At 38.9% G+C, this 27,282-nt stretch overlaps 1 protein-coding gene across 4 annotated transcripts; it reads right to left on the reverse strand.

Moving 5' to 3' along the window:
- On the reverse strand, positions 1–27,167 carry si:ch211-198n5.11 (methylcrotonoyl-coenzyme A carboxylase 2). 4 transcript variants are annotated; one of them, XM_057842148.1, is made up of 12 exons: positions 27,088–27,167; positions 18,227–18,391; positions 17,968–18,164; positions 17,651–17,829; positions 17,474–17,554; positions 13,106–13,284; positions 10,822–11,032; positions 10,581–10,672; positions 7,701–7,857; positions 4,555–4,677; positions 1,538–1,780; positions 1–1,437 (listed from the first exon to the last, which is right to left on the reverse strand). In XM_057842148.1, exons 1-12 carry the CDS (start codon positions 27,099–27,101, stop codon positions 1,351–1,353), a joined length of 1,728 nt encoding a protein of 575 aa, XP_057698131.1. In that variant the 5' UTR covers positions 27,102–27,167; the 3' UTR covers positions 1–1,350. The 4 variants fall into 4 exon arrangements, with proteins under 4 accessions (XP_057698131.1, XP_057698130.1, XP_057698133.1 ...); XM_057842147.1 differs by lacking the exon at positions 27,088–27,167 and adding an exon at positions 25,913–26,003; XM_057842150.1 differs by lacking the exons at positions 1–1,437; positions 27,088–27,167 and adding an exon at positions 25,913–26,003 and having other exon boundaries at positions 1,539–1,679.
- Positions 27,168–27,282: the final 115 nt, after the last annotated feature.

Consider the following 27,282-nt stretch of genomic DNA (forward strand, 5'->3'; position numbering starts at 1 on the left):
TGACCTTCTACCCAGATCGCCGGGATCACGCCAGCCGAACCGCCAGACCCACGCTGGCGCAGATCTAACTGTCCGGGCTGGGGAGACCCTGGCAATCCGACCAGAAGGGCAAACTCCGCGCGTTCACCTTAGTCTTAACCCTTTGTACTGACTCCATTTTTGAAAGGTTTAAAGGAGGCTCACCGAAAACAATTTATTCAGGATCGACAGATCAAAACGGCAAGGCGAAACAGAAACACTCAGGCAAGGAGGCAAACTTGTTCCAAGGTCACCATATCAGAAGAAGGATGTGTTTGGGATTATTGATTATTGTTTTATTGTCTTGTGGATTGGACCTGAGGATTTGGGAGTTACTGTTGTCCGGCCAACGAGGATGTGGATTTTGCCACCTCAGCGTCAACGGGGCTCTTGGAGTCTTGTCAGTCATTTTATCAGTTGGATATCGGGTGTTCTCCTGTGTTCCTTGTGTTAGGACAAACAGTCCCGCCATTTGTTGTGGACTGTCCGGGAGAAGTGATTGCCAGACTTGGTGGTGCAGACGTGGGCTTGTCAGCGTCAGTCTTGCTCAGTTAGTTGTATGAAGCACGCGCTGGGCTTCCATGATAAGAAGGCGTTATCTCTTATGCCCTCTATTCTGCTTATTTTCCTTAAGCTATGGTACAATTGCTATTTATTTTATACTGTGTATGTTAGAGTAATGCAAAGTTAGACGGTGCCTACGAGAAAAGGTACCATCTCCTTCAGATTGTTATTGGTATAACTCTCAGGGAGTTCCGGCAAGAAATTCTAGCCACTTTCACAGCTGATCTTACTGCTATTGGGCAAGGGAAAAACCACATTCCCCTTTCAGTGAGCAAGGCAGGATGTGTAGGAAGGTAAGCAGAGCCACCAACTGGTCAAAAACTATAGCTGCATGTTTATGTGGCAGTCAAATCTTACCTTTATTTACAGTACAATATATACATTCACCAACACATTATTACATGGGGCAAAGGCCCAGATAATTACTAAGTAAAACTGTAATCAGCTTTACTGTCCAAAAATCACAACAGCCTTCACACAAATGCAATTCTGCTCCAATTAAAAGAAACAAAGTCTTTTGCAAATGTATTCCAATGAAGTTGTACTTAAAATAGCACTGCATTTATGTTCCGGTGCATGTAAATGATAACATACATGTTTTTTTTTTTTCGACAAACCTGGAAACCTCCAAAAATTATGAGTCACCAATGGTTCAGTGGTTTGCTTGCCTGTCTTCTGCGCAGGCAGTTTGGGTGACATTTATACGAAACAGTATTGGTAAAGTAGTTCATGGACGGCTGTCATGTCAAGCATGCCCGACGGACCTTTCTAAATGCGTAGAAGTACCGATTGTAGTTTCTCTGTTGAAAGTTGATACTGCTGCTGTTTAATGATATCCAGGCAATCTCGAAGAACCTACAGATAACAGCATTGAATAAAAAAAAATACATTTTGTGAACATTTCTGAATGTTAACTGACCGCAGATGGAAAAAAAAAATATTTATAATACGTTACCCTTCGAGTGTCTTGTGGAAGAATGACTCCGTCGTCCCATAGTCGTCCAGAAGAGAAAAAAGCTGAGCTCTCCTCCTCGAACTTCTTGTTGAGATTGTGCTCCATTTTGTTTGCCATCTCTTTGTCATCCTGTTGGTGCTCACTGTTGGGATGAAGCAGAGAACCAGCGTGACCTGCAGCCGTCATGGACACTCTAGCATTGGGCCAAAGGAACAGGAAGTTTGGGTCAAAAGACCGTCCACACTGGGGACAACCAGGAAAACATAAATGTAAGAATACTGGAAATTAGACACACACATCAAATAAACGTGAGGAAAACATTTATATTTTTCCTTGGACAAGTGCAAATAAGTGTTAACTTTACCAATCACTAATCAATTTCTTTGAGAACTAATCAAGACACTTATTAAGCACAAAATTCTTTAAAATTGACTAGAAGTGCAGCTATCAATTATTTAGGTAATCGATTAATTTATTAATTAGTTCGAATAGTCGAGTAATCTGATTTACGACCATTGAATGTGTTGCAGAATAGATTTTTAGGATATGTAAAACAGTGTTTATGCATGCAATGTTTATTTTGGCTTGCTAATATTACACTTTCAAAAGAGCATTAAAAGCAAATACAAAATAAAAAATCCTGAGTTTTTCTTTCAAAAGAGCATTAAAAGTGAATACAAAATAAAATTCCTGAGTGTTTCATTTCACAAGAGTAAGAAATGCATTTAAAAATAAATTAAAATGCCTGACTTTAGCCTAAAATGATAAAAAATGAATAACTGAGGATCTAAGTAGAACAAAAGAACAATTGGCTAACTTGTTAAGCAAAAGTCCGGGAGCTTTAATATAATAAAGTGCTTTATTATTTTTTTTAATTATTATTATTATTTTTTTATACAATGCCCTTAACAAACCGTTCAAACACACATTACCCCATAAAACTGCTTAATATACACTGCTGGCCAAAAGTATTGGCACCTCTGCAATTCTGTCAGATAATGCTCAATTATCTCCCAGAAAACGATTGCAATTACAAATGCTTTGGTAGCAATATCTTTATTCTTTATATTTTGCTTGCAATGAAAAAACACAAAAGAGAATGAAAAAAAAATCATTATCATTTTACACAAAACTGCAAAAATGGGCCGGACAAAAGTATTGGCACTCTTTGAAAAATCATGTGATGCTGCTCCAATGTGTGTAATTAACAGCACCTGTTACTTACCTCAACACATAACAGGTGGTGGCAATAACCAAATCACACTTGCAGCAAGTTAAAATTGATTAAAGTTGACTCTGTCCTATGTCCTTGTGTGTACCACATTGAGCATGGAGAAAAGAAAGAAGACCAAAAGAACTAAGACTTGAGAAGCAAAATTGCGAGGAAGCATGGGCAATCTCAAGGCTACAAATCCATCTCCAAAGACCTGAATGTCCCTGTGGCTACTAGGCTTTACACTTATGTGTAAAGCCCATGGCACTGTGGCTAACCTCCCTAGATGTGGACGGACGAAAAAAATTGACGAGAGATTTCAACGAAAGATTGTGCGGATGGTGGATAAAGAACCTCGACTAACATCCAAACAAGTTCAAGCTGTCCTGCAGTCCGCGGGTACAACAGTGTCAACCCGTACTATTTGTCGGCGTCTGAATAAAAAGAAACTCTATGGTAGGATACCCAGGAAGACCCCATGTCTCACCCAGAGACATAAAAAAGCCAGGCTGGAGTTTACCAAATTTTACCTGAGGAAGCCAAATTTGTTTTGAAGAATGTTCTCTGGTCTGATGAGACAAAAGTAGAGCTTTTTGGGAAAAGGCATCAACATAGAGGTTACAGGAAAAAAACGAGGCCTTCAAAGAAAAGAACACGGTCCCCACAGTCAAAGATGGCGGAGGTTCCCTGATGTTTTGGGGTTGCTTCGCTATCTCTGGCACTGGACTGCGTGACCATGTTCATGGCATTATGAAGTCTGAAGACTACAAACAAATTTTTCAGCATAAAGTTGGGCCCAGTGTGAGAAAGCTAGGTCTCCCTCAGAGGTCGTGGGTCTTTCAGCAGGACAATGACCCAAATCACACTTCAAAAAGCACTAGAAAATGGTTTGAGAGAAAGCACTGAAGACGTCCAAAGTGGCCAGCTATGAGTCCAGACCTGAATCCCATAGAACACCTGTGGAGAGTTCTGAAAATGGAAGTCTGGAGAAGGCACCCTTCAAATCTCAGAGACCTGGAGCAGTTAGCTAAAGAAGAATGGTCTATAATTTCAGCAGAGCATTGTAAGAAACTCATTGATGGATACCAGAAGCGGTTGTTTGCAGTTATTTTGTCTAAAGGTTGTGCTACCAATTATTAGGCTTAGGGTGACTACTTTTGTCCGGCCCATTTTTGGAGTTTTGTGTAAAATGATAATGATTTAATTTTTCTCCCATTCCGTTTTGTGTTTTTTCATTGCAAGTAAAAAAATGAAAATATTACTAACAAAGCATTTGTAATTGCAATCATTTTCTGGTCTGGGAGAAATTGAGCATTATCTGACAGAATTGCAGGGGTGCCAATACTTTTGGCCAGCAGTGTACTTCTTAACTAATTAACAAATGCATAAACAACCATATTAGCTCAAACAAAAACATAACTTATGTTGGTCATAACAGGGAGCAGCAGGATACAGCCATGTTAGACAAGTTATTCACTGTTGCCACTAGAGGGCAGTGTATCCATCCAAATCAATTAAAATAAATGCAACACCTTTAAAACCAACCATTACGTCACTCTAAAGGCAAAATTTGAAAATTTGATTCAAAGGTTTTTCTAATCGAATTACTCAAGTTAATCGATTAATCGTTGCAGCACTAAAATCGACTAAAAAGGGAAAAGGTAGAATGGCCTGTTAAGTGGAATAGGATTGTTTTGAGCAAGCTAGCTAAATGGGAGCTAGGCACTGTCACATTGGCCTCTCAGTTCTGCATCACTCATTGGACCACGTGCATGTGAAGTGGTTGAACTGAAGAAAACATTACCATTGCATAGCTGTCGGCACCGTGACAACCACCTATCACTACTGTAATTTTGGGCACGGATGCACAGGCCACTGCTGACATCATAGAACCCTGAGCCTTGATACGGTTGCTGTGAATTTCTGCCTGGAACAAAGAAAAGAGAAGCATTATCTGGTTTGATCAGCCTGAATAGCGTTCCGATACATAAGTCTTCTATTGTTATTGTTACAAGTACAGTACAACAAAATTCAAAGTGCTTTCCAATCGGTGCTTCTAAATTTACAAAGACGACCAGTTAAAATATTTCCACATTCTCACAGAAATCAACACAGTACATTAGGGGTGGAAACCTCTGGATATCTTACGATACAATACGATTTGCGATAAGGCTAACGACAACAACTTGTCGATACATGGGTCAGGGGATAATTCGGCAATATTTTACTGTACAAGTAATGACCAGAAAAACACGCTCTTTTCATCCTGTTTTGAATTAAATTGATTTTATGACCAGCAGATGTCCAATTCATTTGAACTGGGAGGGTGACAGCTATTGACCATATACGTATATACAAGGTTTGTCACTTCGCTTTAGCAGATACCTTTTCAGGTGGGCATGGCATGCATAGAGCCTGTGCTGCTATAATATTGTAGTGTAGTACTATGTACAGTGATCCCAGGGGTCGCGTTAACCGAATATTTTCCGTCGTTGACCGGTTTTTTAAAACGGTGACGGAAAAAACTGAAGTCTGTCCGTCATTTTGACAGGTTGCAATTCACACCCCAGACCACAGGGTGGCGAGTGAGCATATTAATTAGCTATTGTCTCTCTTAATGCATGATGTCGTTGGCTATTCTGTCAGAATATTGGAGCGTCACCGGGGTCTGGCTGCGGCACAGTGATTGACACATCAACGCGAGGTTCTTATTGGTGCACCTGGTGTGCCAGCGCGTCATCCAATTGGTGGACTAGATTGCCGCCTGTGTATAGACCCCAATCACATGACGTCACAACTCCGCCCCCCTGACTGGAGCCGCCATATTGTCCGTCAGCTCGTCGTGTTTACACATTACCGCTACGTACATGCCTCCTATTACGGCGTGTTTTTCTGCTCGTTAACATTAATAATCAAAATGGTGAAGGCGTGTGTGGCGGTTGGTTGCAGTAACAGAGAAGATAGACGGAGAGACTTGAAGTTCTACCGTATTCTGAGAGACCCGAAGAGGAGAGCGAGATGGACTGCTGTAATTCGACAAGAAATCTGGGCACCAAACGATCACCACAGACTATGTAGTAGTCATTTTATATCTGGTAAGATGCATTTAATATATATTTAGAAGGTTTTGGGCTGACAATGACAATTAAGATCATTGTGTGACGTTGGTGATTGGGGTCAATATAGTTGCCTCTTTTTCTTTGGGGGCGGAGTTGTTGTTTTGTTGGTGTTGTTGGCGGTAAGCAGAGTAAAAAGAGGGAGAAAAATACCACGACTTCCGTGTCTTAATTTTTCGCCGCCAAGCAAGCGTTACAATATTAATTAAAAATGAATGAAAACTAAATACTATTGAATATGTCATCATTATCATTTAAAAAATTTAAGTGACGGGCAAAAATGGATTATGACCGGATTTTTATGACCCTGTCAGTCAAAATGACAGATAACGAAAATGTCTAGCGCAACCTCTGAGTGATCCCTCCTTTTTCGCTGTTAATGGGGACCAGAACCCACCACGATAAGTGGAAAAACCACAAAGTAGTGCCAAGGTTCTCAGAGGAGGACCTGGAGATGTGACTTGGTCCTCACTGAGCTTGAGAGCCGACCCGCCTGATGCGATAAATTTATGACAAGCTTTACTTAGAGCCAATTAACTTTAATTAATTATATTAACAATTAATGCTTGATTAACATCAACTGGCACAACAAAATTGCCATTACTTTGAAGTGAAATGTAAAGAAATAAAAAGCACCAATTCAAAATAAAGGGCATTATGCGGCTCCCACATTAACTCCAACCCTTTTTAAAAGTGGGATGTCCTCCTCATAAGACCTTATTGAACGTGCATGTTTAGCTTTGTAAAATGCGAGCAAAAACACGTTTGTCAGTGCATGTCGCTGTTCATTACCTTTATTCCGCCACTTGTCCATAGGGCGAGCGGGTTCCTGTTTGACATCGATAGTTTGCTTAATTGCCACATGCTCTCTGTTTTTTTCGTGCTTTTCAAAGTTTGGATGGCTGAAATTCTTTGACCCTACATAAAATGCGCTGCTCTTATCGGCGACATTGGGATTCTCACAGCACATTTTGTACCGCATTTCCGTGCGAGCATCATTTGCTTCTAGCCATGGTACCTCCTACTTTTCAGCAAAAGTCCTTTTTTTTCGGTAGCTCCGGTGACGTCTCTGTCGTCTGTCTGTCTTTTGACGGGGGTGGGGGAACACGGAAGTAATTACTCAGTGTGGCCTGTCTCTTTGACATTTTGAGAAGTTATTTTCTCGTGTCCGCCGCAAATACGGTGGTCAGCCATCGGTACGCAAAAGCGTATGGAAGTCGTTGAGGGCCAGCGCGTTTGTCTACGTCCGGTACGCATGCGCGCATGCGGACCACTTATGTGCACCCCTGTACATATATATATAAAACAGGATTTCCCCCCCCCACTTTATTTTCCCCAAAGTATAATAATAAAAAAAAATTATATTAAAAAATGTTTTTGTAAGCACTTCAAATGTAACAATTATGATAAGTTTTAAACTACATTCCCACCGAATTATTTTTAAACAAGATGCGGCGATTTGAAGTTCACTTCTCTGGCAAGATCAGACACCAACGTCCGTCAATCATTGTTAACTTTAATAAGCAACTCCAGTGCACTCACTGCCTGACCAACAAAGAGCAGGGGGAGGGAGGGAGAGTGAGACGACGCAATCGGCTCGGGACAGCTCACCTGTATTTTTTTTTTAATTAAAAAAAATAATCCACGATTGACTGAGGACGCGAAATTTGAAGCGCGAAGTAGTGAGGGATCTAACGTATATGTATTTTTTTGATAGGCACTCACTTTCAATTGATGCTTAATTAGGAGTTTTCCTGCCTTTGTGCCTTCTTCAGTAACTAGAAAAACATACTCAATGTGTAACGCTTGCAACATTTGTATTATGTGTGTGTACCTGTGGCACTGAGAGGGTGAGTGCGGCTGATGGTGCAGTGTTTTGGAGGAAAAGGAGTGGGACGTCTCTCTGGTCGCACAGTTGGACAAAGTGACTGCCTTTCAGAGCTGCTTGATATGACAACTCTCCATTGTTGGCTACTATTCCTATCAGATGACTAAGTTCAGGAACACAGAAAACATAACATAAGAAACACACTACAAAGATTAAAGTGTAAACAGATGAATATTGTACAGTAGACCCCTAAGCAGTTTTGGAAACATTCGCAAACAGTACCCCCGCCAAATGAGCTACTTGTTTACCCTGAAGTATAGCCAATCAAATCTATTTATTTTAGATGAGATAAACAAAAAGGAAAACCAGTGCGGTCCATTGACACATGGTTATGTTACAACATGTCCTGTAAAAATACTGTACTGTACCACACGCAGCTGACAGTGAGGCCAAGTGAGCTCACTGAGCAACTGCTTGGCCAACATATCATGCCTCCGTAATAATGTTCAAAAACATCTCCATGAAAAATACAGCATGGATGGCTCAGCTGATATCTGACAGGGGTGTTGCTGAAATACACATTGAACAATACAATCTCAATAGAAAAGTGCACAATACCTGCTGTGGCATAACAGTTTATAGTGCTTTATATTACATGAGTGTGTGTGTATGGTGTATGTGAGTGACTGCTTTCTGGCCATGCACTTGCAAATTTGATTGATACAACAGATGAAAGCCTAAATCAAAATTGAGCAGCAGAGTGCCCCCGTTTAGATGTCGTCTGACACCAATACTTGCTCGATGACAAGTATGCTTGTTGTTAATTTATCAGCAAAACATGAACACGCTTCTGTAGTACTATGCAATATGGGGGGAAAAAAACTCTCCTGCCATGATATGGGCCATTTTATATCACGATGTTGATATGCCACGATATAATACATTTTTATTATTTTGTGATAACTTATTGTATATAACAATTATGACAGCTTTAACCCCACTCACTTTTTTTGAATTGACATTAAACTGTCCTGCCATCAATGTTAAATGTACTACTGCAACATAAACTAGCATACATATTTTTGCTCAGATGTAAAGATATCTAATGATCTGCTAATACTTGTCACTAGTGGTTTTGAATTGTAAAACTGCTGTGTAGTATTAAGTTAGCATAATACTATTAATAATAAATGTAATGATATTGGAACAGATTGTGTTGTCTGTGTGGATTATATGTATGTGCTGCTATTTTCTATTGTCTCACTTTTGCATGCATTGATCCCGAATGGCTGTCAGGGGGAGCGAATTGGCTAACTATTGAGTGGGAGATCTTTAGGCCAATTTGTGGTACTACTAACTAACCCTGGGCGATAAAACGATAATAATAATCGCCTAACCCACCCCCGGATTGGTTGGAGAAGGGCCATGGCCCTGGGGTGGCGCCCACGCAGCATCTCCACTCGTCTGTGGGACTATCACATGTTAGATGGGACTCACGTATGACTAGGTGAAATTAGACACACTCAAGTAGAAAACCTCGGTGTCAGGATTAGCGATGAGACAGCATAGAATAGGATGCCAACATCCTCACACTCGTAAGGGATTCACACAAATGCTGGGTTCTAGACCGCATGGCTGATTTAGGTACACTTCACCCCTCCCAATTACTTATCTCTCTGACACCCCCCCCCCCACTCCTTGGTTATCAGGCCCCCCACATGGTGTCAACCGGAAATACAACTAGCTAACGATAGCACCAACATATTCATAGTTAGAGTAGGCGTTTAATGTATTTCTTGTTGTAAGTGCTTTTTCTGTCTCTTTCTCCCTCTTTTCTTTTGTTCCCCCATACCCCCTTCCTGTTCGCTGCTTTCACCTAATAAACTAGGTACGTTCAATAATCACAATGAATGTATGTAATACTCCCATAAGATACATTAAAACTGTTCAGATTAATCAGACACTCAGATCTCCATTCTCCATGTCAAGCAGCTGGACAGGTTAATAAAATAATAATAATAATAATTGTCAAAGAATTTAGGTCAACAGAAATAATAAAAGCGTTTGATAAAAGTCGATAGATTTAAACTATAATTACACCACCCAAACACTGGAAGGTGCTGATGCAACGTGAAGGCTAGCTCTGAGAGGGTATTCAGTACAGGAGGGAACATAATTGTGACCTGTCAAAGACTAGCAATAAAGCCTGGTACTGTGGACGGACTTGTTTTTCTGGCCCGTAACGTTTAAAGCAATGGCTGTCTTGCTTTTTTTACTGAACGTTTTATGTTGTCTATTTATTTTGTTGACATTGTCAGACACATTAAGACTTCATGCACAAAAGACTTTACCATGTCCCTGAATGTAAATTAATATTGGTTTGTCTATTTATGGTTCTTTAATTTTTTGAGATTGCATGTCTACCTCACGTTTTGTGCAATGTTCTGCATTTTGTTTACTTTAAATTTTGTGCAAGGTTCCTCATGATTGTGAAATGCTGTAGTTTGTCACTGCATTCATCTTTGTTCTGGGACTAATGATTGGTTAAAGCAGCATCTGGTTTTGTATCCTTTCACTCAGGGGGGAAAAAAGTCAGACTTCAAATTTGAATGAAAAAATTATCGTGCTAATTATCGATTTCCAATGATAAGAAAACTTTTATCGTGATAACAATTTTTGTCATCACCCAGGCTTACCACTAAGGCATATAGAATCCCATCAAATTGGACTGCTGTCCAAAATGTGCATTACAGGAATGGGTCTATTTATGGCGATGACAATGCTAGACGTTACATGTCGAAAGAACATTTGATATCATTTTGGTGATATATGTCGTCATATCATACAGTACAACTCTTCTAAATAATTAGCATTTTATGTGAATACCCATATATCTTCGCAAAGCCAGTGATGAGTGTGGTTCCAAAGCAACCTTTAAACTCCTGGAAGCGGCTGCCATCTGTCAGCCGACTTATAACCTGTATAAACAGAAACAACCATCTGCAATTTTGATATTTCATAACATAAATACACTACTGAATGTATAATTATATTCACTTTCCACAAAACATCCTCTGTTCTACTGTGTTTTAATTCTTTAATGCAAGTAGTAGTGTGTCTGATGTACCATTTTAACATCCAGACTGTAGTTGTAACTTCTGGGGGCAAGACCCAAGAGCTCGTCTGAACTGTAAAGTGGCCTTTCTTCTTCATTCCTCATATTCTCTTCATTCTCATTCTCCTCAGGCAGTGTGAAGTTGAGGGTGGATATGATGTTTCGAGTATACTCAAAGGCCTCCTTCTCTTCCCAGGCAAAATGGTCCACACAGCCACTCACCCTGAAAGGAGATCACTCAGACTTTAAAATGAACCAATATTAATTAAATGCATTCAGGTCGGTAGTACATCAGTACAGTGACTTACAGGTTGAATTTAAGGACGTCCTGATCGCATAATTTTGCACGGAGTTCCTTCTTTTTTAAAATTTGAACAAAAGTTCCATACATTATACAGTACTGCAGTTTTGACAGTACTTCCTCTTCCGCTATTTCCTGGAGTGTTGTGGAGTATAAAACATACATTTTTGTATCTTTTGGTAATGCCATTGTATTTCTAGATTATTTTTGTTACTTTTTAGCAAGAAAAAAAGATGTAATTTAGGCTTGAATGATATTGGAAAAATCTATCATTGCGATTTTTGGGGGGGTTTGTATTAGGGCTGTCCCAAATAAATAATTTTCTCCCGATTAGTCAACAGACTATTTTTACGATTAGTCGAGTAATCTAATAATTTATTATTATTATTTTTTTACTAATTTAATATTTCAATTTTTGTTGAAGCTTATTAATTCACAAAAAAACTTTTTGGATCACTTAAATACTTATTAACGTATAAAAAACATAAATATCAATAATAAATCACAAACAATGAGGTCAAACGCTGCTGGCATTACCCAGTGCAAAAAAAAAAAAAAAAAAAATGTAAACGGAAACACTGTGACTTCACCTTATAACAGGAGTCAAAACAATTCTTTCTCTTTTTGTGGTACAGTATGTCTATATTCTTCTAAACGTTAAAATGAATTGCAATGGGCCTCATGTCCCGGACAATCATTTTCAGAATACTTTGTGTGAGTTCAGATGCTCTTTCTGGTGTGCATTCCACATTTTTTGGGGAGGGGGAAAAAACTGTTCAACTTTTGTTTTAACCTGAAAATAGATAAAGCAGAGGGCATACTAAAATATTACCACAATTATTTTGAATGAAAGGCACACATAGTCATAGTAACAAAAATTAAATATATAGTATTAATTTTAAAGTATACTACTACTAGTACAGTGGGGCAAATAAGTATTTAGTCAACCACTAATTGTGCAAGTTCTCCCACTTGAAAATATTAGAGAGGCCTGTTATTGTCAACATGGGTAAACCTCAACCATGAGAGACAGAATGTGGGAAAAAAACAGAAAATCACATTGTTTGATTTTTAAAGAATTTATTTGCAAATAATGGTGGAAAATAAGTATTTGGTCAATACCAAAAGTTCATCTCAATACTTTGTTATGTCCCCTTTGTTGGCAATAACGGAGGCCAAACATTTTCTGTAAGTCCTCACAAGCTTTTCACACACTGTTGCTAGTATTTTGGCCCATTCCTCCATGGGACTAGAGCAGTGATGTTTCAGGGCTGTCGTTGGGCAACACGGACTTTCCACTCCCTCCACAGATTTTCTATGGGGTTGAGATCTGGAGACTGGCTAGGCCACTCCAGGACCTTGAAATGCTTCTTACGAAGCCACTCCTTTGTTGCCCTGGCTGTGTGTTTGGGATCATCGTCATGCTGAAAGACCCAGCCATGTCTCATCTTCAATGCCCTTGCTGATGGAAGGAGATTTTTACTCAAAATCTCTCGATACATGGCCCCATTCATTCTTTCCTTTACACAGATCAGTCGTCCTGATCCCTTTGCAGAAAAACAGCCCCAAAGCATGATGTTTCCACCCCCATGCTTCACAGTGGGTATGGTGCAATTCAGTATTCTTTTTCCTCCAAACACGAGAACCTGTGTTTCTACCAAAAAGTTCTATTTTGGTTTCATCAGACCATAACACATTCTCCCAGTCCTCTTCTGGATCATCCAAATGCTCCCTAGCAAACCGCAGACGGGCCTGGATGTGTATTTTCTTCAGCAGGGGGACACGTCTGGCAGTGCAGGATTTGAGTCCCTGGCGGCGCATTGTGTTACTGATAGTAGCCTTTGTTACTATGGTCCCATGTCTCTGTAGGTCATTCACTAGGTCCCCACCGTTCTTGTTATCATTTTGACGCCACGGGGGGAGGAGGGAGTTCAAAGAGTTGCTTTTGATAAAAAAAATTCTGACGCAAAAGTCACCCCGCATTGTTGTACCTACTCAGCATGAAGCCTGGCTCCTCCAAGGTCCTCTGGTGTGACTTCCTCTCCTGTGGCAGCCTTGACTAGTGGTGGTCCTCCCAGGAACATGGTTCCGATACGGTGCACCATAACTGCCTCCTCTGCCATGGTGGGGATGTAAGCTCCGCCCGCTGTGCAGGAACCGCACACCACCGATACCTTATCATGGAGACTCGGCTATTAGTTTTGTGGGCTTAATGTATACTACTTATGGTGAATTGGTATACTTAAAAAAAAAAAAAAAAAAAGCACGGACCGACATGTGTCAACAGTTGGTACTATGGGAGATTTATTGATAGGTCTTCTCTTTGAACCCAGTAGCACACCTTAACATTTGTTATAGTGACCGTGTCTTGAATTTTATGTTTTGGGTTCATTTATATATTTATATTAGGGCTGTCAAACAATTAAAATTTTTAATCGAGTTAATTACAGCTTAAAAATTAATTAATCGTAATTAATCGCAATTAATCGCAATTCAAACCATCTATAAAATATGCCATATTTTTCTGTAAATGATATATATATTCTGTAAAATAAATTGTTGGAATGGAGAGATAAGACACAAGATGGATATATACATTCAACATACGGTACATAAGGACTGTAGTGGGCATTTCACTCTACTGTCATTTAAATCTGTCTATGCTGTCCTCACTCCAAAGCGTCTACTTTTTCCAAAGCTAGACAGCTAGTGAATGACGCCTTAATAATCAGACTTCTTCCTATTTCATCTGATTTATTAATAAAATGGCCTCAAAACATTGTCCTCTTTAGACCGTCATAAAACTACAAAAAAAAAGTACACAAGCATTGCATTAAAAACAACATTAGCTTAGCACGCTATACAGGTTCACTAAACATAAACAAAAAGCGTCTCATACAAAAAATATAACATTTCGCTTACTAACATAATATGTACATTCTTTACAACAACCATACTTACGGACAAATCTTGGATCATATAAGCACAACATTACAACGTAGGCGTCAGCCCGAGACGTCGTGCAGCCATATTGAACTGGCAAGAAAGCAATAAACCATGTCGCAAAGCGACCACAAGAGTTCGCTGTTAGACAGCACAAAAAACCTTGCTGTAAAACATACCAAAAGGCAGAATACTGTCTGAGCGGGAAATGTGCGTTAATTGCGTCAAATATTTTAACGTGATTAATTGAAAAAATTAATTACCGCGCGTTAATGCGATAATTTTGACAGCCCTAATTTATATATATTTTCGATCATTTGCATCTTCATTTCAATGGTAAGTCACCTTTTTTCTTGTTTCACCATCTGTACCAACCTTTTTAAAACCTCTGTTGAATTCTCTCACAAGAAAATCCGCTGTGCTTCGTCTGCAGCGCTGTCATGTCGTCGGATATAGGAACAAATGGCGATACAAATTTTACGTCGGATGTCGAAAAGATCGTGTGTCGAAGCGATCGTATGTCGAGGTACCACTGTATACAGTGCTGCTCAAAAGTTTGTGAACCCACTCAACATTTTGGAATTTTCTATTATTTCAACCTGATTTCCTAATCAATCAATTCAGTAGTTTTTTTTTTGTTTTTTTAACAGTTGTGTTGTCGAGACTAAATTAAAAAGAGTTTTCATCAACTGATGTAGGTGCAAAATTGAACTGTTTGGTCACAACCAAAACCGCCATGTCTGGCGAAAAGTCAACACTGCATACCACCAAAAGAACCTTCTCCCAACAGTGAAGCATGGAGGTGGGAATGTCAAGATCTGGGCTTGCTTTTCATCCTCAGGACCTGGACAACTCCACATAGTCCAGGGAATCATGAATTCTGAGGAATATTGTCAAATCCTAGAACATAACCTGACGCCATCTGTTTTGAAGTTAAAGCTTGGCAGAAGGTGGATCATGCAACATGATAATGATCCAAAGCATTCCAGCAATACAACCAAGGAATGGCTGAAAAAGAAGAAGATTCGTGTTCTGGACTGGCCCAGTCAAAGTCCTGACCTAAATCCCATTGAAATGCTGTGGCGGGACCTGAAGCGAGCAGTTCATGCCAGACGCCCATCAAACCTCTCTCAACTGACTGCGTTCTGCAAGGAAGAATGGGCAAAAATCCCCCAAAGTAGATGTGAGAGGCTGATTAGTCACTACAGAAACCGTTTGGTTGAGGTAATCTCTGCAAAAGGAGGCACAATATCCTATTAACTGAAGGGGTTCACATACTTTTGCACACATGATATCTGAGTTTTTCTTAAATCAACCACTTTTGTTAAATAAAGAATGACAATATAACTATTTCTTTTGTTTCAGTCCATTATTTGGAATGTCAGTATTGTGGATTTGGGTATAACTTAACATTTAATAAGGTTATTTTAGTTTTTTTTTACAAAAAATCTGACCATCGCTGTGGGGTTCACAAACTTTCGAGCAGCACTGTATATATGTTCTAATGCAATTACATTATTTTCCGTTTCGGTTGTCTGTTTATATCATTCAAAAATATAAAATATTATAAAATTATATTAGACTTAGAGGGAGTAATCATCTTCCTTATTTTTATTTTCAAGAGGGCAAGCTCAAATTTGGCAAGGGCAACTGTCTGAAAAAGCTAATTTCGAGCCCTGGGGGTTCTTTAAAGGTACTATATGGAATTTGTAGTGTTAATTTAAAGTACTTTTCTAATCCATGCATGGTCTATCAATGCCTTGATGAGTACACAGGTCACTGACATTTTAACTAAGACTGCCCCAAGCACCCATTTTTCTTCCCTTTGGGCGAACACGTGCCTGTGCTTGTCTATGAGCACCGCAGCCTAGTCTCCGCTTGGGAATAGACATGTGCCGATTACTGGTTTCAAGGTATACTGTGGTATGAAAACGTTAAGGTTTGAAAACCGCAAAAATGTTCCGTCATGCCTTCGCTAATACATCAGCTATTTTTTTATGTCCCAAAAATGCATGGAGAAATCCCTCGCTTGCAGCTGCAAGGCTCAAACCCCCCCGGTTGTTGCTCAGTGTCAGTGAGTAAGCTGTGCTACACGATGGCTGGAGGAGGAGAAACTCCTGAGCTTTTTCCCCCCTATCGAAGAAAACAAAATCGCTGGTACGGGAATACTTCGGCTACAGAAAAGTTACAGACGACCGCGGCTTAGAGGAGGAGGGCCAACCGACATGTAGAACATTTTTTTGGAGGGTGGCTGCCGAGGAGGCAATACCTCTAATATGATTTAGCATTTATACAAAATTAAAGGTTAGTAAACACTTTCATGAACGTTTCCAACCAGCTACGAAATAATATAAACAAGATACTATTATAAGTATTACAAATGTGCTTTTTATGGAAAATAATTCAATTATTTTTGTTCTGATGGTACTAATGTTGAGCTGTGGGTTTAGGCTCACCTAAAGGACTGCATTTATTTTTATTTAGATTTTTATTTTTTTTTAAATTCATTTTAACATAAATTATACTTATATTACAATTTGCTAATATGTTTAGAAAAATAAAAATCCAGTTCAATGGAAAAACTTTTTTTTTTTTTTTTTTAAACAGACATCTCAATGTAACACATTTTAGAATCATGATTGCAATACCATGATACTGTGAAACCGTGATGTTTTGGCTTAAGGTTATCATACCGTCAGAATATCATACCTGCACATGGCAAAAACACTATTCTAACCCACATAGGACTTGCTACTAACAGTAAACAATCACGTTTGCAGTTTTTATATTTCTGGTGCCGATTTGATGGACCAAACACTCACTATTTTTATGTTTGTGCTTGTACAAGCATGTGTGCACTGCACGAGGTTAACACAGGCTGTAGATCAGGGTTCACTAAATCCAGACCTCTGTGCCACTTTTCCCTGTCGTGTTTTCCATGTCTCCCTCCTCCAACACACCTGAATCAAAATAATCAGGATCATTATGAGGCTTCTGGAGAGGTTGCTGATGACATAATCATTTGATTCAGGTGTGTTAAGGGAGAGAGACGTGGAAAACACGAGAGGAAAAGTGGCACCGAGGTCCGGATTTAGTGAACCCTGCTGTAGATAATCTTTAGGTCGGAGGTGGCAGTCGCAAGTAAAAAGATGACCAACTCCATATAGCACCTTTAAGCATGAGGCTCCCTTCAAAGACAATTTAAAAAATCAATATTGTATACATTTGTTTCGTTTACTTCAGTTGTGAAATGGACAAAAGCTATGCTTTTTCTTCAAAATGAGGCAAGATATTTGAAATCGCCTGGCTGAGTGATGAAGTCTACTGATACTAAAAATATAGCAAGATGAAGTGAGGTAACGTGGAGATAATAATCTCAAAACATGAAACTTGCTAGCTTGACAAAGTTTACATTCTCACCTGTGGAATTTTCATTGCAGACATTATGGCTTCATTATAGAATGTTCTCCCCCCCTGGTTCTTGTCAGGAAAGATCTCTGACTATGGATAATAAGATATACGGAATGACAAGAAACCAAGACATGAAAACAAGTTTTACTTCGAAACTAACCAAAAGGATAGTGTGTGAATATTGACCTGCAGTGGCAGAAACGCTCCTCCAGAGTCAACCAGATAGACACAAGGCAGGCGGTTCTGAATTGCCACCTCTTGTGCTCGCAGCTGCTTCTTAACTGTGATTGGGTAAGCTGTGCCACCCTTGACTGTGGCATCATTGGCAATGAACACACACCACAGGCCATTAATTCTGCCGATACCTAGGTACATGTACATTCAAACATACACAAAATAGGGCAACTGTGGTTAATGTCTGTAGAATGGTTGCAGATTGGTCTGGTTCCATTACACTTTCTTGAGCTGGTACCAAAAATACTCCTCTAATTGTGGTTTCTGACCCGTCAGGCAGCCGGCTGATGGAATATCTCCATATGGTAGACCCAAACCCGCAAAGCGTGACAGCTCTATGAAGTCTTCATCGTCCAATAGTAGGCGCAGTCGATCCTGAACCAACAACTTTCTGTTCCTCTGAGTGTGTCTGGCAATGGCATTGTCACCCCCTCCTTTAGTCACCTTCTTATTCAGCTCTATGTACCTAAGAAAGAATTAAATAGGATAATAATGTGGAATTGATATGAAATGAAAATAAGCCCTTACTTGTTGTGACAGGTTTTGCTGTTGCGATGGTTAGCTTCATAAACATGCTGGTGGATGGCTTGGAGGGGAAGGTCTAACACCGGGAAAGCACTAGGGAGAGATCTCCTCTTTCTAGCCGCAGAGTTTATATGCCGAACTAAACACCGCTGATGCTGCAGCGCCAACCTGCAAAACAAAACATAAATGCATATAAGCCTGCCGCGATATGCAATAAGTCAAATTGACGCACGGAAAATAAAAATGAGAGGCTGCGATTTATCGCCGTGTGCGTGCGTGCATGCATATGGATGAACACACAGACAAGACTGAAAAAGCAGTTTTTGCTCTTGCACTCCTCTTTAAAAGAAACTGTTGTATTTTAAGCCAAAACATCTGGCGTTTGACAGAACAATATGTCTACAGTGGGGAGAACAAGTATTGGATACACTGCCGATTTTGCTGGTTTTCCCACTTGCAAAGCATGTAGAGGTCTGTAATTTGTATCATAAGTTCTCTTCTAATACATCTAATACAAAAAAACAGAAAATCACATTGTATAACTTTTAAATAATAAATTTGCATTTAATTGCATGAAATAAGTATTTGATACATCACAAAAATCGAACTTAATATTTGGTACAGAAACCTTTGTTTGCTATTACAGATACTAAACGTTTCCTGTAGTCCTTGACAAGGTTTGCACAGACTGCAGCAGGGATTTTGGCCCACTCCTCCATGCAGATCTTCTCCAGGGCCTTCAGGTTTTGGGGCTGCTGCCGAGCAACACGGACTTTCAGCTCCCTCCATAGATTTTCTATCGGGTTCGGATCTGGTGACTGGCGATACATAGCCCCATCCATCCTCCCCTCAATATGGTGCAGTCATCCTGTACCCCAAAAGAAGCAGAAGAAGCAGCCCCAAAAAATGTTGTTTCCTCCTCGTTTCACAGTTGGGATGGTGTTCTTGGGGTTGTACTCATCCTTCTTTTTCCTCCAAACACGACGAGCTGAGTTTAAACCGAAAACTTCAATTTTGGTCTCATCCGACCACATGACCTTCTCCCATTGCTCCTCTGGATCATCCAGATGGTCAGTGGCAAACTTCAGACGTGTCTGGACATGCACTGGCTTCAGCAGCGGGACCTTGCGTGCGCTGTAGGATTTTAATCCACGATGGCGTAATGTGTTTCCGATGGTTTTCTTCGAGACTGTGGTTCCAGCTCTCTTCAGGTCGTTGACCAAGTCCTGCCGTGTAGTTCTGGGCTGATCCCTCACCTTCCTCATGATCAGTGATGCCCCACGAGGTGAGATCTTGCATGGAGCCCCAGAACGGGGCAGATTGACCCTCAACTTGAACTTCTTCCATTTTCTAATAATCGCTCCAACAGTTGTTACCTTCTCACCAAGCTGCTTGCTTATTTTCCTGTAGCCCATCCCAGCCTTGTGCAGGTCTATTATTTTATCCTTGATGTCCTTACACAGCTCTTTGGTCTTGGCCATTGTGGAGAGGTTGGAGTTTGTTTGTTTGAGCATGTGAACAGGTGTCTTTTATACAGGTAACAAGTTCAAACAGGTGCAGTTACTTCCGGTAATGAGTGGAGAACAGGAGGGGTTTTTAAAAAAGAACTAAGAGCCGAAATATTTACTAGTTGGTAATGTATCAAATACTTATTTCATGCAGTTAAATACAAATTTATTATTTAAAAATTATACAATGTGATTTTCTCGATTTTTGTATTAGATTCCGTCCCTTTAGAGAACTTATGATACAAATTGCATACCTCTACATGGCTTGCAAGTGGGAAAACCAGCAAAATCGGCAGTGTATCAAATACTTGTTCTCCCCACTGTATATGCTGCCATAGCAGATTCATGGCGCATGACGCCCCCGAACTATCTGTTTTACCCTGAAAACCCCCGTTTACAGACGTCGCGCAACCGCTTTTGTTTCAACGCAGCCATAAAATGAAGGTAATTAATTATATTCATTATTCAAAATGTCGTTTTTAGCTTAGAATCATTAATCGATGTCTAATATTTTGTTTAAAAAAAAAAAAAGAATAAAAAATTATTCACTCGCATATTTTAAACTTTTAAACAAATTATGTCACAATGAAAAAAATGGCGTCTGTAAAAAAGTCACGGATATCTACCTAATAACTATATACTGTTGCATTTTCTCTGATATGTTAGATGATAAATAATCGATCCAAACAAAGTAAAATTGGAAAAAAAAAAAAAAAAGTTTAAAAGGGTAAATATATGAAAAAGAAATTCTGGACCACTCCTTGATGTTTGCGATTTCTGCATCGCGAACCCTTGTTATATTACCACATTTCACCCATAAAATCCCCCAAAAAATCCAGCAGTGGCCATTCACAGCTGTGTCTTGACACTCGGTGATACATGCTACATGGAGTTTTTGGGTAGAAACAAGGTAAGTACGAGATAAAATGTCGTTAAAGTCATGCCGTCTGTAATCCTGATCTCGCGTGCTCTCACCTCAAGATAGGATTTTGCTGTTTAAAAAAACTTTTTTTATTATTTTTTAAATACCCTCCTGTTCAAAAATTTTCCTCCCCCAGAAAATTGAGATTTTAAGCTTTCCAATAATGTATCATACATGCATATCGGACAATTTTGAAAGCTGGCTAAATTGGGGGTCTCAGAGCGGAACTTCAAGTGACCTGAGTGTTTTCCGTCATATGTGCGTGCGTGTGCTGCGTGCACTCTGCACATGTGCGTGTTGATTACATATGAGACTCCAGTAGCTTTCACAGATGTTTATTGCCCATCAACACGTCTCGGAATTAAAGTTCAGAAATACAAAATATGGAAACACTTCTATATTAAACATTGTGAAACGTTAGCATTGCTACATTGAGGCTAATGGAAAAAAGACAATGTACTAACTCCTTTGTCTCCTAAAAACATTGTCTTCTCCACAACGCAAAATTGTGGTTAAAAGGTGACACATCAAACATGAAAACTCGCTGGATTAAAGAATTTGCAAGCGATGCAAACAAAAGGAAAAGAAAATCTATTACTGATACAACATGCATGACGAAAGAGAAGTGCATTTTGTTTTTGTTACTTTTTACTGAGTGTAAAGCTTAAGGTTAGTGGCTTAGCAAGAGTACTTCCGATGAACATTTCAAAATAAAAGCATGTCATATTCAGATTTCTGGAGGCAATCGCATATACTTCAGATTCTACACCAAGAAAAAATTTAAAATGACACCCATTATGAAAAATCTGATTGGCAATGACAATATGATGTGATAAATGCTAATAATTTGGCTTCAAATTTGTTGCATGCACACTTTGCAGGACAAGATGACAGTCATTTTGGATCAAATTAACACTTAATGGGCTCTAACTGGCAGACAACAAAAATGACAGTGGGTTACTCACCTACTGTATTTCATATTCTGCACCTAAAGTAACTAGCGTTAAAATGACTCACTATGCATTGTATGTTTTTTTTTTTTTTTTTTTTTAAATATTTATAAATTCTAATATAGTTTATGTTTTATTTAAGAACAACAATTTATTGTATTTCAATAGGTGATTTATTAGGATGTATCGTCACCATATTCGTGGTTGAATAGGTTAAAAAAAACAGGCAATAATATCGCAGATTGCAATAATTTATGAGACAATATATCGCTTACTAAAATTTGTTATTGCGACAGGCCTACATGCATAATTGAAATTCTTTAAAAATATGAAACACTGTCGGACTACAAACCCCAATATATGGAGCATGAATTTCAATATAGACAAGTAGATACAGTATATGGGAAACACATGTAGAGCATTTGTTTCAAAAGAGCATATCATCAATCATTATAATTATCTATTTTCTATTGGCCAATTTTCTAAAATACCCGGTAACAATTGAAACAGTCCATCTATTTTACCTGCCTTGTACAATGACACTGGAAGGTAAAGGCAAGAGAAAGTTCAAGCTACTTTCAAACATAAAGCATGACGTCATATTTCATTAATTGATAAGTTTCCGAGGTACTTTTACTTTACAGCTGCATTTTTGCTTGCGACTTCCATTTGACACTTTCTCTGACAAAAACAACAATGGAGCTGGAGTGGCATCACTCATCAAAATCCCTCAAAAAAAAGGCAATTTGGAAATACCGCATCAATCTGCCATCATCACGACATGGGAGGACAACATGTTCATGAAGGCAAATGTGGAACCAAGCCCGTGCCACCACAAAGACAGGGTGTTTATATAGCCATGTTGACGCTGTGTTATGGAAGGATGTTCTTCCTATCCCTGCATTTCCATGTGTCCAGTGCTCCAAAAATACTAAAGCTAAAATATTGCGCATGTAACGACTTGTTGTCTTTGATATTGTTATTACGATGATGATTGTAATTATGATGGTGTTTAATATTATTTACTACAACTACTGTTCTGCTGTGGCTGCAACACATGCTACCTGCTGCTAACCAGTACGTGTAGGATGGCACAATTATGTTCAATTTGACTTCAATTCTGTGTTTTGCGTCACAGCTGTGACATCATTAACTTTGTTAAATCTAGTTATACCACAATAAAGAAAGGGAAAACAAACACTCATCTAAGACAAGTCATACACGGGCTTTTTACCCTAAATGCATAAATGCAAGTGTTACAAGTTTTTGTTCGTTTGTTTACAGGTGGAAAACGCTGTTAGGCAAGGGAATACAATTTGATGTGCATCACAACAACACTTAATGTACATTAGTGCTGCAACGATTAATCGATTCACTCGAGTATTCGATTAGAAAAAAAATTTTGAATTAAATTTTGTTGCCTCGAGTATTCGTTTGATTAAAGTGGCGTTGTAATGTTTTATTTTGGAAGTGTTTACATTTAGTTTATTGATTAGGGTGAATACATTACCTTCTGGTCTGCCTCATTTCACATTGCTAAATCGAACTGCTCCCTGTTAAGACCAACGTAAGCTAAGTTTTTCTTTGGGCTAATGTTTTTAATGCATTTGTAATTTAGTTTATATGTATATTTAGCCATTTTTTGTGGGATTATGAGTCTGAACCATTTGTGGAGAGCATTGGAAAAAAACATTAGCATTTTATAGCATTTAAGCTACCGGACTTTTGCCATTTAAGTTAGCCAATTGTTCTTTTTTTTGTACATAGATCCTCATTTATTTATTTTTAATACCATTTGAGGCTCAGCTCAGGTATTTTAATTTTTCATATTCCTTTTCCGATTACTCGATAATTCAAACTAACTAGTTCATCGATTAATCGACTACTAAAATAATCGATAGCTGCAGCCCTACTGTACATGTATGGACATACAGTATGCTCCACCTTCGTTAATGTTTTTCTAATACAGTGGTACCTCTACATACGATCGCTTCGACACACGAACTTTTCGACATCCGACGTAAAATTTGACTCGCCATTTGTTTCTACATCCGACGACATGCTCGAAATACGACGACAATGGCAGCACCGCAGACGAATGCACGGTGGATTTTCTTGTGTGACAAATCAACACTGGTTTCAGAAAAGGTTGGTACAGGTGGTGAAACAAGGAAAAAGTTGACGCTTACCTTCTAAATGAAGATGCAAATGACAGAAAAATATGAGCGTAGGGTGGGCATCCTTGAAATGGCTCAACAATACATCTCCACGGTCCTCCTCCGACCATTGTTCGCCAGTCTTTATAAGTTAAGCTGACAATTCTTATTGTGGTAACATCTCCAGAGAAATCGCCAACTTCGCCACGTTTTCATCATTTATTTCACAACTTATTCAAAACAAAAACACCTTCTGTCTGCTGCAATTGACGTTGTTCTCATGAAAACATTCAAAGTGAAAGTGAAACTCAAGCTCACCGGTCTGTCTCTGGCAGTCAGCGCCGCGGTGCGTTCGGGGTCAGCAAAAAACGTCCGCCACATTAGAACCCGATTCGTTACATTAATACAGGAATTATTATTATTATTATTCCGATTTTGATTTATAATTTATTTGTTTTGCTATGTGTAATTGCCATTTGTAGTAGTACCAGCAGTATTTTTTAAGGATTTAGTGAAGGTTTTTGGGCTGTGGAACGAATTAATGGAATTATAATGTATTCCTATGGGAAAATCCTGCTCGACATACGACCATTTCGACTTACAAACAAGGTCCTGGAACGGATTAACTTCGTATGTAGAGGTACCACTGTAATTTTATAAATTGTGATTTATTGACCTGTTGTGCAAATGCACTAATCGTTTTAAATAAAAGAAGAATGGAATCATGTCCAAACGTTTTACTGCAATCAATATCTGCAATGAAAAGGAATGACATACCATTTGTCTTTATATGTACATGTGTGATGAGCTCATACTATCACAACTATAATCTAACCAGATGAACAGTACCTTCTAGTATTTCCTTGTAACAACAGAATCTGTGTCAGCCCTTCTGCATTTGGTAACTGTAATATTATTTGTAATTTCGCCTCATTTCGCTCACTCAAATGGTCGGCGTATCAATCCACACTGCATATTAACACAGGCTACAAAGATTGTTAGAATTTTGTCCACCAATGATCAATGAAGTGATAAGAACAAACGCACAACACAGAAAGTTCCGGGGCTTCATCTACGTCGTGCTGAATCCATTTTTAGAGGTTCCGTGGGTTCTTCTGGTTTGATTTTGCAATTTTAACTTTTTCTACACACGGCTTACTTCAACTGAACATAATGTTCTGTCTAAACTGACGAAATGTCAAGGATGGCACTGCCCATGTTTCGCTCAGGAAACTTGTCTATAACGTTTTAGGTTCCGCTGAAGAAATTCAGTTAATTCACTGTACCGATCGCACCCATTCATTTAGTAGTATATGAGACCAGATTGAACAATGACATCTTCTCATTCACAACATTAATAAAAAATAAAAAGAAAGAACAAGTCAACATGGTATAAACATTTATACTGCCTTGGCCCAAAAACCAATAGTAGTAGTCCTGTAGTTTTTATTTTCGTGCATTGGCAGCACTACACATGGCTTTCTAAATCAAAACATGAATTGACATGTATCCATTTTTATATTGCTTTACAGAAAATGAAGAAAAATGTATTGTTGAAAAATTTGCAGTGGCTGCATTATTCTTCGCAAATTTGATTATTTACTTTAGAACCTCAAGATTTCTAGTTTTGAGCATTTCTGTAACTCAGTCAGGAAGACAGCACCTGTGCATAACAGCGGATGCAAATAAAACATTTAGACTATAGCCTTACAACAAAATTTACAGTAAATCCTTGTAATTACGGTTTGAAAGAATTTATTATCATACTTGTGAATGTGACCACCAGGGTAAATTTTTTGAAAAAAGGGCATTCGGAGAAACGCAAAATTCCTTCTAACTGGGATTTGATTAAACTGGCATCACTTCACGAAACAAAAAACATTTTTTTCCACGTTCAGTTCTAAATCGCATTTTATCTTAAATAATAGCCAATATTCCTGCCAGGCATTTAAAGTATGCACATAATAACCGCAACTATAAACATGAATGTTTATTATTTCATGTTAACATATACTAACAAACATTTTGGAAGCGTAAACAAAACATACAGTACTTAATACAAGTTGCTTACTCCTACAAATGTAAGCCAAAGGTCATGAGTGGACGATGACAATGAAAGATGTTGATGTTGATGATAATACGACATTATTTACCTTGCAATGGAGCGGTACATGTCTATTAAGTGTGAACTGTCAATAGCACTGCAGCTAAAACTGGTTTGTAGAGAGAAAATCAAGAGTAAAAACTTACAGGCATAGATATCGAATATATAAGGCTAGATATTAAAAGCGGCATAGTAACGGACGGCCATCTTGCGTCGGAGAATTTAACTGGCGGGCTCTACTGCAGGGGACATAATGTGATTTTCTCTGATAAAATACTTTGCTTTATAACACTTCTTAATACACTGGCTATGATTCATATGGGATTTTGAAGAAGAAAAAAAAAGTTAATTCGTTTTTAAATATGCATGACATCTACCGCGTTTCTAAGGTTTATGAAAGATCAAATTGTCTGGGACAATATTATACTATGGCTCCGACGCAAAACGGCCGACAAATGGCGACGCACGTCCCGATTGGCTTATAACATGTATTTCATATCTAGTCTTGCATGTATGATATCTATCCTAATATGTTCCGTATTCTTCCTTATGTTATTATCTGGGCGTTCGCAGTTATGTGAAAATGTACAGCTGCCACCTAGGGGGCTCGAATAAATCAGCAATGACTCACTAGTCTCCCTCGTTCAGTGTAGAAAGTTAGAAACACCAGTCCTGATACAGTCGGGGAAATGTGCTCCCCAAGTGTCCCCTCCCCTATATTTTGTTTTTAATCATTGGCTGCCATTGACGGTAATAACGAACCTGAGCAACTCTAACTATCTTTACATCGGCCACTCGGTAACTTTGGCATATTTCACTTATAACACTCAAGTTAAAACAACAAAAACAAACCTCCTATTTTGGGGGCGGCTTGGCAGACAGCGATCGAATGATTGCTGCAAAGCCCTCCGAGTCCAAATGAATGAGAGAATTGGTCTTCTATCGCCGTCAAACAGTTCAAATGGACTTCTGGTCAATCGCTTTCAATGGAAGTGAATGAGTTAATTTACTGAAGTATTGTACAACAAAATCAGACGGATAGGGAGAGTTCAGCCACAAGAGGACGCCAGTTATCCATAAATCAATATCAATGCTTTTCGAGGAATCGTGATGTGTTTTTAACATTTTATTTTCCTCAAATTGGAAAAAAACATTGTTGTATATTGAGAATTCCTGTCACAGAGTAATTGATGAAGCAAAAATAAATAAAAACGAATTGTTCACCTGGTATAAACCATGTAATTCTGTCACTGAGGTCTTCAGGCCCGCTGTGGGTGCAGGATTTCATTCCATTGTTTAACAAGTGCAATCAGTTGATTGCAGTCAGGTGCTGCTTGTTTTAGCAGAAACTTCATTGGTTCAACTATCTGTGGTGGATCGACAGGAACAAAAACCACGACCTGCAGCGGGCCTTTGAGG

This window comes from Corythoichthys intestinalis, chromosome 7, assembly GCF_030265065.1.
Source record: "Corythoichthys intestinalis isolate RoL2023-P3 chromosome 7, ASM3026506v1, whole genome shotgun sequence".
Lineage (NCBI taxonomy): Eukaryota > Metazoa > Chordata > Actinopteri > Syngnathiformes > Syngnathidae > Corythoichthys > Corythoichthys intestinalis.